The sequence below is a fragment of the Phyllobates terribilis genome, unplaced genomic scaffold, assembly GCF_046119375.1.
Source record: "Phyllobates terribilis strain yellow unplaced genomic scaffold, ASM4611937v1 Scaffold_7__3_contigs__length_470593459, whole genome shotgun sequence".
Lineage (NCBI taxonomy): Eukaryota > Metazoa > Chordata > Amphibia > Anura > Dendrobatidae > Phyllobates > Phyllobates terribilis.
Genome location: NW_027362767.1, coordinates 187,424,204 through 187,439,913, shown reverse-complemented (window position 1 = coordinate 187,439,913; position 15,710 = coordinate 187,424,204). Strand labels below are relative to the sequence as shown.

Here is a 15,710-nt window from a genome sequence, read left to right as displayed (position 1 = left end):
GAATCCCTACAAGTACTAAGGACTGGGAGGAATATGGGACACCTCCTAACAGAAATAGTAGCAGACAGACGAACAAACAAAATAGATAGAACCTAGAGGTCCGTAGACCAAGCAAACTAACAGAGTTAGATACAGAGCACAGGCTAGCTAGAAAGTAGATATACAATGAAGTCCAGCAAAGCCAGAAGGGCGGAGCAGGATTAAATAGGCCAACAAGGTCATGTGACCAGCAAAGGAAAAAAAACCTAACAGCAAGGTTCTAACAGTGTCACACTGATCACACACACACTGGGAGCAGAATACTACTGTCATCATTGTCCCTGCTGGTGCTGATTGCAGGGGACAATGATGAGGGCAGCCTTCGGTGCTTGGGAACAGCACTAACTGTACACTGATTCCCAGGCGTCGGTCCGTGTCACACTGATCACACACACACTGGGAGCAAAATACTACTCTCATCATTGTCCCTGCTGGTGCTGATTGCAGGGGACAATGTTGAGGGCAGTGTTCGGTGCTTGGGAATAACACTATCTGTACACTGATTCCCAGGCGCTGGTCCATGTCACACTGATCACACACACACTGCGGGAGCAGAATACTACTCTCATCATTGTCCCTGCTGGTGCTGATTGCAGGGGACAATGATGAGGGCAGCCTTCGGTGCTTGGGAACAGCGCTAACTGTACACCGATTCCCAGGCGTCGGTCCGTGTCACACTGATCACACACACACTGCAGGAGCAGAATACTACTCTCATCATTGTCCTTGCTGGTGCTGATCGCAGAGGACAATGATGAGGACAGCGTTCAGCACCCGGCGCTTGGGAACAACGCTAACTGTACACTGATTCCCAGACACCGGTCCGTGTCATACTGATCACACACACACTGTGGGAGCAGAATACTACTCTCATCATTGTCCCTGCTGGTGCTGATTGCAGAGGACAATGATGAGAGCAGTGTTCAGCACCCGGCGCTTGGGAACAACGCTAACTGTACACTGATTCCCAGACACCGGTCCGTGTCATACTGATCACACACACACTGTGGGAGCAGAATACTACTCTCATCATTGTCCCTGCTGGTGCTGATTGCAGAGGACAATGATGAGAGCAGTGTTCAGCACCCGGCGCTTGGGAACAACGCTAACTGTACACTGATTCCCAGACACCGGTCCGTGTCATACTGATCACACACACACTGTGGGAGCAGAATACTACTCTCATCATTGTCCCTGGTGGTGCTGATTGCAGGGGACAATGATGAGGGCAGCGTTTGGTGCTTGGGAACAGCGCTAACTGTACACTGATTCCCAGGTGCTGGTCCGTGTCACACTGATCACACACACCGCGGGAGCAGGATACTACTCTCATCATTGTCCCTGCTGGTGCTGATTGCAGGGGACAATGATGAGGGCAGCGTTCGGTGCTTGGGAAGAGCGCTAACTGTACACTGATTCCCAGGCGCCGGTCCGTGTCACACTGATGACACACACACACAGGAGCAGATTACTACTCTCATCATTGTCCCTGCTGGTGCTGATTGCAGAGGACAATGATGAGGGCAGCGTTCAGCACCCGGCGATTGGGAACAGCACTAACTGTACACTGATTCCCAGGCGCCGGTACATGTCACACTGATCACACACACACTGCGGGAGCAGAATACTACTCTCATCATTGTCCCTGCTGGTGCTGATTGCAGAGGACAATGATGAGGGCAGCGTTCAGCACCCGGCGCTTGGGAACAACACTAACTGTACACTGATTCCCAGACACTGGTCCGTGTCACACTGATCACACACACACTGGGAGCAGAATACTACTCTCATCATTGTCCCTGCTGGTGCTGATTGCAGGGGACAATGATGAGGGCAGCGTTCGGTGCTTGGGAACAGCGCTAACTGTACACTGATTCCCAGGCGTCGGTCCGTGTCACACTGATCACACACACACTGGGAGCAAAATACTACTCTCATCATTGTCCCTGCTGGTGCTGATTGCAGGGGACAATGTTGAGGGCAGTGTTCGGTGCTTGGGAACAACACTATCTGTACACTGATTCCCAGGCGCTGGTCCGTGTCACACTGATCACACACACACTGCGGGAGCAGAATACTACTCTCATCATTGTCCCTGCTGGTGCTGATTGCAGAGGACAATGATGAGGGCAGCGTTCAGCACCCGGCGCTTGGGAACGCTAACTATACACTGATTCCCAGGCGCTGGTCCGTGTCACACTGATCACACACACACTGCAGGAGCAGGATACTACTCTCATCATTGTCCCTGCTGGTGCTGATCATACACCGATGTCATCCAGGTGTCATCAGTGCGGGACGTTTTGCAGCGTGTTGAGCACACAGACACACGGACCGTGGGAACACACTGACGTGCACAGACCCAATTCATGTGAATGTGTCTCCGTGTGACTGAGGTCTTCCTTGGCTCCTGTTCACACTAGGTTGGATGTGCTGTCACTTTCGCTATTTCTTAGATTCACATATTACACCGCTCCAGATTGTGGAGCAATAAACTATTCTATTCATTCTTTTTATTCCTCGTCTTCATTGTTTTTAGTACCTCCCTGAGTAACGCGACCTCGCTGTTCCCCTCAACACAAACCGCACTCCAGTGCTTGGAAGACTTGTGGCGTAGCGACAGCCGCTCCAGAACATGCCGCACAGTGTGAACACGGCCGTGTGCTCGGGGGCAGCGGCGCAGGCTCTTGATGTCCTGCCCCTCACAGACCGCCCAGCCCTGCACACCACGTGACCTCCACCACGTGACCGGCGCGGCTGAGCGAGCATTGCCAGCAACCGAGGAAGCGGCGGCCAATCACAGGTCAGTGCCGGGATGAGAGGCGGCGGCGGCGCTGAGCTCCGGTGCAGTGGGGGAGGGGCAGGACACGGCGGCGGCGCTGAGCTCCGGTGCAGTGGGGGAGGGGCAGGACACGGCGGCGGCGCTGAGCTCCGGTGCAGTGGGGGAGGGGCAGGACACGACGGCGGCTGCTGCTCCGTGCCTGCGGTGGTGCCGGGGATCGGGCCGCACAGCTGGAGCCCCCGCCCGCACGTCTTTTCTCTGCTCGGTCACGTGACATGGCTGCTGGCTGTACCCGGCCCTCCCCACTAGTCACATCCTGCGTCCACTGGCGCCCCCACGTGGCTGGTAGCCTGATTGTTAGTTCTGGGCCAGTTCACACCTCGCTGCAGGGTCCAACAAGACACTGTATCCTGCTGACCTCCAGGGCGACCATTCCTGCACGATATCTAGAGCCCCCCCCCGAGGGATTATACCAGAGCCCCCCACCCCCACAGAGCGATTATACCAGAGCCGCCCACCGAGGGATTATACAAGAGCCCCCCCCGAGGGATTATGGATTATACCAGAGCCACCCCCCGAGAGAGAGATTATACATGAGCCCCCCCGCGAGGAATTATACCAGAGCCGCCCCCACAAGCGATTATACCAGAGCCCCCCCTCCCACCGAGCGATTATACCAGAGCCGTCCCCCACTGAGCGATTATACCAGAGCCGCCCCCACAAGCGATTATACCAGAGCCGCCCCCACTGAGCGATTATACCAGAGCCCCCCCTCCCACCGAGCGATTATACCAGAGCCGCCCCCACCGAACGATTATACCAGAGCCGCCCCCCACCGAGCGATTATACCAGAGCCGCCCCCCACCGAACGATTATACCAGAGCCGCCCCCCACCGAGCGATTATACCAGAGCCGCCCCCCACCGAGCGATTATACCAGAGCCTCCCCCCACCGAACGATTATACCAGAGCCGTCCCCCACCGAACGATTATACCAGAGCCGCCCCCCACCGAGCGATTATACCAGAGCCGCCCCCCACCGAACGATTATACCAGAGCCGTCCCCCACCGAACGATTATACCAGAGCCGCCCCCCACCGAGCGATTATACCAGAGCCTCCCCCCACCGAACGATTATACCAGAGCCGCCCCCCACCGAGCGATTATACCAGAGCCTCCCCCCACCGAGCGATTATACCAGAGCCGTCCCCCACCGAACGATTATACCAGAACCCCCCTCCCACCGAGCGATTATACCAGAGCCTCCCCCCACCGAGCGATTATACCAGAGCCTCCCCCACCGAAGGATTATACCAGAGCCGCCCCCCACCGAGCGATTATACCAGAGCCTCCCCCCACCGAACGATTATACCAGAACCCCCCTCCCACCGAGCGATTATACCAGAGCCTCCCCCACCGAGCGATTATACCAGAGCCTCCCCCACCGAACGATTATACCAGAGCCTCCCCCCACCGAACGATTATACCAGAGCCGTCCCCCACCGAGCGATTATACCAGAGCCTCCCCCCACCGAACGATTATACCAGAGCCTCCCCCACCGAACGATTATACCAGAGCCGCCCCCCACCGAGCGATTATACCAGAGCCGTCCCCCACTGAGCGATTATACCAGAGCCGCGCCCCACCGAACGATTATACCAGAGCCGTTCCCCACTGAGCGATTATACCAGAGCCTCCCCCCACCGAACGATTATACCAGAGCCTCCCCCCACCGAGCGATTATACCAGAGCCGTCCCCCACCGAGCGATTATACCAGAGCCATCCCCCACCGAACGATTATACCAGAACCCCCCTCCCACCGAGCGATTATACCAGAGCCTCCCCCCACCGAACGATTATACCAGAGCCGTCCCCCACCGAGCGATTATACCAGAGCCGCCCCCACAAGCGATTATACCAGAGCCCCCCTCCCACCGAGCGATTATACCAGAGCCTCCCCCACCAAATGATTATACCAGAGCCCCCCTCCCACCGAACGATTATACCAGAGCCGTCCCCCACCGAGCGATTATACCAGAGCCGTCCCCCACCGAACGATTATACCAGAACCCCCCTCCCACCGAGCGATTATACCAGAGCCTCCCCCCACCGAACGATTATACCAGAGCCTCCCCCCACCGAACGATTATACCAGAGCCGTCCCCCACCGAACGATTGTACCAGAACCCCCCTCCCACCGAGCGATTATACCAGAGCCTCCCCCCACCGAACGATTATACCAGAGCCGTCCTCCACCGAACGATTATACCAGAGCCTCCCCTCACCGAGCGATTATACCAGAGCCTCCCCCCACCGAACGATTATACCAGAGCCATCCCCCACCGAACGATTATACCAGAGCCGCCCCCCACCGAACGATTATACCAGATCCTCCCCCCACCGAGCGATTATACCAGAGCCTCCCCCCACCGAACGATTATACCAGAGCCTCCCCCACCGAGCGATTATACCAGAGCCGTCCCCCACCGAGCGATTATACCAGAACCCCCCTCCCACCGAACGATTATACCAGAGCCTCCCCCCACCGAACGATTATACCAGAGCCCCCCCCCACCGAACGATTATACCAGAGCCGTCCCCCACCGAACGATTATACCAGAGCCCCCCCCCCGAGGGATTATGGATTATACCAGAGCCACCCCCCGAGAGAGAGATTATACATGAGCCCCCCCGCGAGGAATTATACCAGAGCCGCCCCCACAAGCGATTATACCAGAGCCCCCCCTCCCACCGAGCGATTATACCAGAGCCGTCCCCCACTGAGCGATTATACCAGAGCCGCCCCCACAAGCGATTATACCAGAGCCGCCCCCACTGAGCGATTATACCAGAGCCGCCCTCACAAGCGATTATACCAGAGCCCCCCCTCCCACCGAGCGATTATACCAGAGCCGCCCCCACCGAACGATTATACCAGAGCCGCCCCCCACCGAGCGATTATACCAGAGCCGCCCCCCACCGAACGATTATACCAGAGCCGCCCCCCACCGAGCGATTATACCAGAGCCGCCCCCCACCGAGCGATTATACCAGAGCCGCCCCCCACCGAGCGATTATACCAGAGCCGCCCCCCACCGAACGATTATACCAGAGCCGCCCCCCACCGAGCGATTATACCAGAGCCTCCCCCCACCGAACGATTATACCAGAGCCGCCCCCCACCGAGCGATTATACCAGAGCCTCCCCCCACCGAGCGATTATACCAGAGCCGTCCCCCACCGAACGATTATACCAGAACCCCCCTCCCACCGAGCGATTATACCAGAGCCTCCCCCCACCGAGCGATTATACCAGAGCCTCCCCCACCGAACGATTATACCAGAGCCGCCCCCCACCGAGCGATTATACCAGAGCCGTCCCCCACTGAGCGATTATACCAGAGCCGCGCCCCACCGAACGATTATACCAGAGCCGTTCCCCACTGAGCGATTATACCAGAGCCTCCCCCCACCGAACGATTATACCAGAGCCTCCCCCCACCGAGCGATTATACCAGAGCCGTCCCCCACCGAGCGATTATACCAGAGCCATCCCCCACCGAACGATTATACCAGAACCCCCCTCCCACCGAGCGATTATACCAGAGCCTCCCCCCACCGAACGATTATACCAGAGCCGTCCCCCACCGAGCGATTATACCAGAGCCGCCCCCACAAGCGATTATACCAGAGCCCCCCTCCCACCGAGCGATTATACCAGAGCCTCCCCCACCAAATGATTATACCAGAGCCCCCCTCCCACCGAACGATTATACCAGAGCCGTCCCCCACCGAGCGATTATACCAGAGCCGTCCCCCACCGAACGATTATACCAGAACCCCCCTCCCACCGAGCGATTATACCAGAGCCTCCCCCCACCGAACGATTATACCAGAGCCTCCCCCCACCGAACGATTATACCAGAGCCGTCCCCCACCGAACGATTGTACCAGAACCCCCCTCCCACCGAGCGATTATACCAGAGCCTCCCCCCACCGAACGATTATACCAGAGCCGTCCTCCACCGAACGATTATACCAGAGCCTCCCCTCACCGAGCGATTATACCAGAGCCTCCCCCCACCGAACGATTATACCAGAGCCATCCCCCACCGAACGATTATACCAGAGCCGCCCCCCACCGAACGATTATACCAGATCCTCCCCCCACCGAGCGATTATACCAGAGCCTCCCCCCACCGAACGATTATACCAGAGCCTCCCCCACCGAGCGATTATACCAGAGCCGTCCCCCACCGAGCGATTATACCAGAACCCCCCTCCCACCGAACGATTATACCAGAGCCTCCCCCCACCGAACGATTATACCAGAGCCCCCCCCCACCGAACGATTATACCAGAGCCGTCCCCCACCGAACGATTATACCAGAGCCCCCCCCCCGAGGGATTATGGATTATACCAGAGCCACCCCCCGAGAGAGAGATTATACATGAGCCCCCCCGCGAGGAATTATACCAGAGCCGCCCCCACAAGCGATTATACCAGAGCCCCCCCTCCCACCGAGCGATTATACCAGAGCCGTCCCCCACTGAGCGATTATACCAGAGCCGCCCCCACAAGCGATTATACCAGAGCCGCCCCCACTGAGCGATTATACCAGAGCCGCCCTCACAAGCGATTATACCAGAGCCCCCCCTCCCACCGAGCGATTATACCAGAGCCGCCCCCACCGAACGATTATACCAGAGCCGCCCCCCACCGAGCGATTATACCAGAGCCGCCCCCCACCGAACGATTATACCAGAGCCGCCCCCCACCGAGCGATTATACCAGAGCCGCCCCCCACCGAGCGATTATACCAGAGCCGCCCCCCACCGAGCGATTATACCAGAGCCGCCCCCCACCGAACGATTATACCAGAGCCGCCCCCCACCGAGCGATTATACCAGAGCCTCCCCCCACCGAACGATTATACCAGAGCCGCCCCCCACCGAGCGATTATACCAGAGCCTCCCCCCACCGAGCGATTATACCAGAGCCGTCCCCCACCGAACGATTATACCAGAACCCCCCTCCCACCGAGCGATTATACCAGAGCCTCCCCCCACCGAGCGATTATACCAGAGCCTCCCCCACCGAACGATTATACCAGAGCCGCCCCCCACCGAGCGATTATACCAGAGCCTCCCCCCACCGAACGATTATACCAGAACCCCCCTCCCACCGAGCGATTATACCAGAGCCTCCCCCACCGAGCGATTATACCAGAGCCTCCCCCACCGAACGATTATACCAGAGCCTCCCCCCACCGAACGATTATACCAGAGCCGTCCCCCACCGAGCGATTATACCAGAGCCTCCCCCCACCGAACGATTATACCAGAGCCTCCCCCACCGAACGATTATACCAGAGCCATCCCCCACCGAACGATTATACCAGAGCCTCCCTCCACCGAGCGATTATACCAGAGCCGTCCCCCACTGAGCGATTATACCAGAGCCGCGCCCCACCGAACGATTATACCAGAGCCGTTCCCCACTGAGCGATTATACCAGAGCCTCCCCCCACCGAACGATTATACCAGAGCCTCCCCCCACCGAGCGATTATACCAGAGCCGTCCCCCACCGAGCGATTATACCAGAGCCATCCCCCACCGAACGATTATACCAGAACCCCCCTCCCACCGAGCGATTATACCAGAGCCTCCCCCCACCGAACGATTATACCAGAGCCGTCCCCCACCGAGCGATTATACCAGAGCCGCCCCCACAAGCGATTATACCAGAGCCCCCCTCCCACCGAGCGATTATACCAGAGCCTCCCCCACCAAATGATTATACCAGAGCCCCCCTCCCACCGAACGATTATACCAGAGCCGTCCCCCACCGAGCGATTATACCAGAGCCTCCCCCACCGAACGATTATACCAGAGCCGTCCCCCACCGAACGATTATACCAGAACCCCCCTCCCACCGAGCGATTATACCAGAGCCTCCCCCCACCGAACGATTATACCAGAGCCTCCCCCCACCGAACGATTATACCAGAGCCGTCCCCCACCGAACGATTGTACCAGAACCCCCCTCCCACCGAGCGATTATACCAGAGCCTCCCCCCACCGAACGATTATACCAGAGCCGTCCTCCACCGAACGATTATACCAGAGCCTCCCCTCACCGAGCGATTATACCAGAGCCTCCCCCCACCGAACGATTATACCAGAGCCATCCCCCACCGAACGATTATACCAGAGCCGCCCCCCACCGAACGATTATACCAGATCCTCCCCCCACCGAGCGATTATACCAGAGCCTCCCCCCACCGAACGATTATACCAGAGCCTCCCCCACCGAGCGATTATACCAGAGCCGTCCCCCACCGAGCGATTATACCAGAACCCCCCTCCCACCGAACGATTATACCAGAGCCTCCCCCCACCGAACGATTATACCAGAGCCCCCCCCCACCGAACGATTATACCAGAGCCGTCCCCCACCGAACGATTATACCAGAGCCGCCCCCCACCGAACGATTATACCAGAGCCGCCCCCCACCGAGCGATTATACCAGAGCCTCCCCCCACCGAGCGATTATACCAGAGCCTCCCCCCACCGAGCGATTATACCAGAGCCTCCCCCACCGAACGATTATACCAGAGCCGTCCCCCACCGAGCGATTATACCAGAGCCTCCCCCCACCGAGCGATTATACCAGAGCCTCCCCCCACCGAACGATTATACCAGAGCCGTCCCCCACCGAGCGATTATACCAGAGCCGCCCCCACAAGCGATTATACCAGAGCCTCCCCCCACCGAATGATTATACCAGAGCCGCCCCCCCACCGAGCGATTATACCAGAGCCTCCCCCCACCGAACGATTATACCAGAGCCTCCCCCCACCGAACGATTATACCAGAGCCGTCCCCCAACGAGCGATTATACCAGAGCCTCCCCACACTGAATGATTATACCAGAGCCGCCCCCCACCGAGCGATTATACCAGAGCCTCCCCCACCGAACGATTATACCAGAGCCTCCCCCCACTGAACGATTATACCAGAGCCTCCCCCCCCCCCCCCCGGGCGATTATACCAGAGCCTCCCCCCACCGAGCGATTATACCAGAGCCTCCCCCCACCGAACGATTATACCAGAGCCGACCCCCACCGAGCGATTATACCAGAGCCGTCCCCCACCGAGCGATTATACCAGAGCCTCCACCCACCGAGCGATTATACCAGAGCCGCCCCCCACCGAGCGATTATACCAGAGCCGCCCCCCACCGAGCGATTATACCAGAGCCGCCCCCCACCGAATGATTATACCAGAGCCTCCCCCCACCGAACGATTATACCAGAGCCGTCCCCCGAGGGATTATACTAGAGCCTCCCCCACCGAACGATTATACCAGAGCCGTCCCCCACCGAGCGATTATACCAGAGCCTCCCCCACCGAGCGATTATACCAGAGCCGCCCCCCACCGAGCGATTATACCAGAGCCGCCCCCCACCGAGCGATTATACCAGAGCCTCCCCCCACCGAGCGATTATACCAGAGCCGCCCCCCACCGAATGATTATACCAGAGCCTCCCCCCACCGAACGATTATACCAGAGCCGTCCCCCGAGGGATTATACCAGAGCCTCCCCCCACCGAGCGATTATACCAGAGCCGTCTCCCACCCCCCCCCCCCCCGAGGGATTATACCAGAGCCGCCCCCCCAAGGGATTATACCAGAGCCGCCCCCTGAGAGCACAGGAACCACAGAACAGGCGCCCTAAGCGCAGTGCCCAGGATCTGCTCGCCGTGCACGTACCCCAGGCAGCAGCCGACGAGGGAGAAGGAAGTGCAGAACGGTGGCCGCGGCCTTGAGTGGGTGGGAGATGGACAGCGTGCAGGGACGCCGGCGCTACAGGGTCCTTATAAGGAAGAAGGTGTTGGGAATTCCCCTCCTCTAATGTCGGGCATATACACACATATATATATACACAGCACATACACACGTATATACATACAGCATATATACATACAGTACAGACCAAAAGTTTGGACACACCTTCTCATTTAAAGATTTTTCTGTATTTTCATGACTATGAAAATTGTACAATCACATTGAAGGCATCAAAATGCCAAGAGTGTGCAAAGCAGTCATCAAAGCAAAAGGTGGCTACTTTGAAGAACCTAGAATATAAGACATATTTTCAGTTGTTTCACACTTTTTTGTTAAGTATATAATTCCACATGTGGTAATTCATAGTTTTGATGCCTTCAGTGTGAATGTACAATTTTCATAGTCATGAAAATACAGAAAATCTTTAAATGAGAAGGTGTGTCCAAACAAGAGATAGAATATCCCAAAAAAAACAAGAAAATCACATTGTATAAATTAGATACATTTATTTGCATTTTGCAGTGAGAAATAAGTATTTGATCCCTCTGGCAAACAACACTTAATACTTGGTGGCAAAACCCTTGTTGGCTGCTCATCAGTCAGACGTTTTTAGTAGTTGATGATTAGGGTTGCGCACATGTCAGGAGGAGTTTTGGTCCACTCCTCTTTGCAGATAATCTCTAAATCATTCTGATTTTGAGGCTGTCGCTTGGCACCTCGGAGCTTCAACTCCCTCCATAAGTTTTCTATGGGATTATGGTCTGGAGAATGGCTAGGCCACTCCATGACCCTACTGTGCTTCTTTTTGAGCCACTCCTTTGTTGCCTTGGCTGTATGTTTTGGGTCATTATCTTGCTGGAAGACCCAGCCACGGCCCATTTTTAATGTCCTGGTGGAGGGAAGGAGGTTGTTACTCAGGATTTTGTGGTACATGGCTCCATCCATTCTCCCATTGATGCGGAATAGGGCTGTGTGTAAAGATGGCCCATGGGCACTAATATAAAGGCTAACATTAGGTCCGTGTACTGTCTGTTTTCCACACGGACAAAAAAATGTATTTGTGTGAATGTACCCTAAGCCTTAAATGAACCCTCATTATTGAGTATGCTTAAATAATGGCAGTTCTGCTTGTAGTCCTCTAGGACCTATACCATACGATGGATCCTAAACATCGAGACGTCCTCAGAAGCATGCGGCTGGACCTCTGCTCGCATGGCGTGGCTGATGGACTGGCGCCTCACTACTTGTTTCAGGAAGGTGTTATCACCCGCGAGCAGCTCGAGGAGATCACCTCGCAGGCCACCACCAGTCAGAGACGGGCCATGAAGCTTCTGGATGTTCTTCCTACACGAGGACCCAAAGCATTTGAAGTTTTTTTGGCGTCCTTATATGAATTTCCATGGATCCAGGATAAATTAGAGGAAATATGCAAAGAAAGTTTAGTGGCAAAAACATCCGATCTCCCGAACAACATTAAAGACATCCGCCCCACCGATAAGCAGCTCAGCTTTTTGGCAGATCATTTGGGTGCCGAATGGGAAAAAGTACTTTGTTGTCTAGGACTGGATCACGTGGACCTCTACAGATGTAAAGCACTGCATCCTTACTGTGTGAACTCGCAAGCAGTGGAAGGGTTAATCAAATGGAAGCAGCAAAATGGACGGAAAGCAACAATGCTGGGTCTGTGGGAAGCTTTACAGGCCGCAGAAGTCCATCCTTCAGTCCTGAATACCATACTCAAACTGTCCTGAGGATCCAGGCACATCCCTCCTGGATCTGTACGGTTCCTACATGTTTGGCTGGAAAGTTTTAAAGAGTTAACTAAACCTTTTAAAATGTTGTTTTCATATTTGACTGCCCTATTATTTACAGGTAGATTGTTGGTGGTCCTGCTCGTGAGACCCCTACCGATCGCCCTTGATAGGTGCGCAGGTCAGAAGACAGGAGTGCACACAGTGCAGAGTGTGCAGAAGACAAGCTACGGCGCCTGTGCTTCCTATAGCATACATTCCCTGCTCTGTGTGCACGCTCGGCCAGGAGCCCGCTCGGCCAGCAGCCCGTTCAGCCAGGAGCCCGCTCAGCCAGCAGCCCGCTCGGCCAGCAGCCCGCTCGGCCAGCAGCCCGCTCGGCCAGGAGCCCGCTTGGCCAGCAGCCCGCTTGGCCAGCAGCCCGCTCGGTCAGGAGCCCGCTCGGTCAGGAGCCCGCTCGGTCAGCAGCCCGCTCGGTCAGGAGCCGGCTCGGTCAGCAGCCCGCTCGGTCAGGAGCCCGCTCGGCCAGCAGCCCGCTCGGCCAGGAGAACGCTCAGCCTGGAGCTCTTGAGTTGTGCTCCTCTTGAGGAAGGGAGGTTGGAGCAATTAGTGGTGGTCCCAGGACCTGGACCCCCACTCATCTGATTGTACTTATTAGGGCAATGAAATGTGAAAAAAATCCATTTTACAGGCTTCTCTACTCTTGTGGGATGTGGATCATTGACCTTTGTGCTTCTTCTTTAATGGCTCTTAAGTTGTAATGGCTGTTTCCCCTAGTTTAACCCTTACCAGAACCATGATTTTTGTTTACATCATGGATGAAGTGTTGTATGGAGCAGGCCCAGGATTTTGGCTGCTATACACCCGACAACTGCTGCTAACGGCAGCGACCAGAGTTGGCAAGGATCACTGCTGTTTAACCATTGAGGTGCCACTGTCCTTCTCTGGTAGCCACTTCTAAATGTTTTTAACAAGCTTTTGTGCCCGATCTGGGTCTCGTCACACTCACAGGGTGTCGGGTTAACACGGCAGTTGGGACCATCTGACCCTCTTTGCCTCCATCTTGGGAATCAGCGGTACAGTTAGCGCTGTTCCCAAGCGCCGGCTGCTGGAGGCAAGTCTCATCATTTTCCTCTCCTTGCCAGGGCTGTGGAGTTGGTATCGGAGTCCATTTTGGTGGAATCAGAGTCGGTATAAAATGGACCGACTCCAACTCCTAAAATATATAATAAATTGGGTGCAGTAGTTCAATGCAGTTTGTGGGGAATATTTTTCCATAAGAATTTGGGAAAGTTATGAAATGTCCTATAAATGTCTGTCCTATTCCTGATCTCAGGGTCTGGACTTTTAGCTGAGATGAATCTGTGCTGCAATAAATTTATCACTTAAACATGAGCCGTGTATGAGGGAGTCGGAGTCGTGGAGTCAGTGTCATGGAAATTGAGGAGTCGGAGGTTTGGAATACCGACTCCACAGCCCTGCTCCTTGCGCTGCTATCAGAGCCAGCAGGGGACAATGTTGGGAATAGTATCATGCTCCCGCTGTCTCCAAGTGTAAAAATAAGAATAAAATAAAAAAAATCATTATACTCACCTGTTCGAAGATTAAATAATCCAGTGTACCACACTGTAATCCATCTGACCAACATGTCTTCATCAGTGTGTTTGGGGGCTTGAGGTGTCTGCACACACTGAGGAGCAGAGTAATTCTCCTCAGCGTGTGTGGTCGCCTCAAGCCACTGCGCACACTGATGAAGAAATGTTGTTCAGATGGATTTAAACGTGGGACACTTATACTCAGCTCTCCGACGATGAAATAGGTGTTTTTTATTTTATTCTTATTTTTACACTTGGAGACAGCGGAAGCAGAATATTAGTCCCAGCATTGTCCCTTGCTGGCTCTGATCGCAGCTCAAGCAGGGGACAATGAGATTTGCCTGCAGCACCCAGGGCTTGGGAACAGCGCAAACCGTACCGCTGTTTACCAGGCACCAGGACATGTGATTCTGATGCGGCACACGTATGTCACACAGGTACACATGGACACGGATATCTCCGCTACTGGTATTTCCAGTGCCTGAAATATCAGGACGTGTGAGATGACTAAGGGCGGGACGATTTTTCATTTTTTTCCTTTCATTGAGGGCGTGTTTTTTGCGGGACAAGTTCTGTTTTGAATAATGCCATTCATTTAAACCGTGTGCAAAAAAAAATTTGAGGGGGGGATGAAATGGTGAAAGAAAAAACCCAATTTCCCCATTGTTTGGGGGTATTTATGGCATTCATTGTAGGGTAAAAACAACCTAGAAACAAGATTCTCCAGCTCAATATGAATTATGTTTTCATTTAAAGGAAACCTGTTCGACGTTGCCCAAACCGTGGACAGCAAGAATCAGATCCTGGTTGCACGATTACAGCCAGGTATATTATTCTCTCAGTTGCTGCGGCGTCTCCCCCTCATATGTAGAAAAGGAGAGACCTGTCAATCACCGACAGCGGTGCTGGGAAGAGCCGGCTGGGGGCTGCGCCAGACTAGTCTGCTTCCCGGTTGGTATTTCAAAGGATATTTTTTCTGAAACACCGGAACATTTGAGAGAGTAATATACCTGACTGTAATGATGCTGTTTCCTTTTCAATGGAAAAAACCCTATACAAGATCATCCAGGTCAATGGAAATAATGCACATTTTTCCTTCTTTTTTTCTTTTTATAATTGGATCATTTTTATTAAAGACTGTTTGCTTTTCACTCTGTTTTTTTCCCACTGTGATTACATCACAGCAATTCCATCAAACCGTTTGGAAACAACAAAATCTGTGAAATGTAAAATGTTCCACCAAGCATATACAGTCCTGCTCACCATTATTGGCACCTCTTCATTTTTTCATAGACTTTACAATATCTTCAGAAATAAATGGCAATGTACCAAAGTTATATCCTCAGTAGTGTTGAGCATTCCGATACTGAAATATCGGGTATCGGCCGATATTCGCGGTATCGGAATTCTGATACTTTTAGAATATCGAATACCGGAATCGGAAGTTCCCATAATGCCTGCGCTCTGCAGTGTCTCTGAAGGATGACAAGCTGGATGGCAGCGCTCAGCTGAGATCCAGCCTGTCATCAGAATGCCATCCCAGCGTGGGAGAATTCTCCTGATTGTTTAAAAGCCGGCGGGCGGTAAAAAGCCGCCGACTTTTAAACAATCACACAGCCCCATACTGCTTCCCCGCAGCCTCCCACCCCGATCCTCCGCTCCCCTCGCCTCCTCCCATCCCGATCGTAAGTT

General features: G+C 54.7%; 1 protein-coding gene across 1 annotated transcript; it reads left to right on the top strand.

Annotated features, from left to right (window-relative positions):
• The first annotated feature begins 2,687 nt into the window (after positions 1-2,687).
• LOC141154128 (death domain-containing protein CRADD-like) lies at positions 2,688-15,351 on the top strand. The gene is made up of 2 exons (XM_073639604.1): positions 2,688-2,842; positions 11,810-15,351. Exon 2 carries the CDS (start codon positions 11,833-11,835, stop codon positions 12,424-12,426), a length of 594 nt encoding a protein of 197 aa, XP_073495705.1. The 5' UTR covers positions 2,688-2,842; positions 11,810-11,832; the 3' UTR covers positions 12,427-15,351.
• The last annotated feature ends 359 nt before the right edge of the window (positions 15,352-15,710 follow it).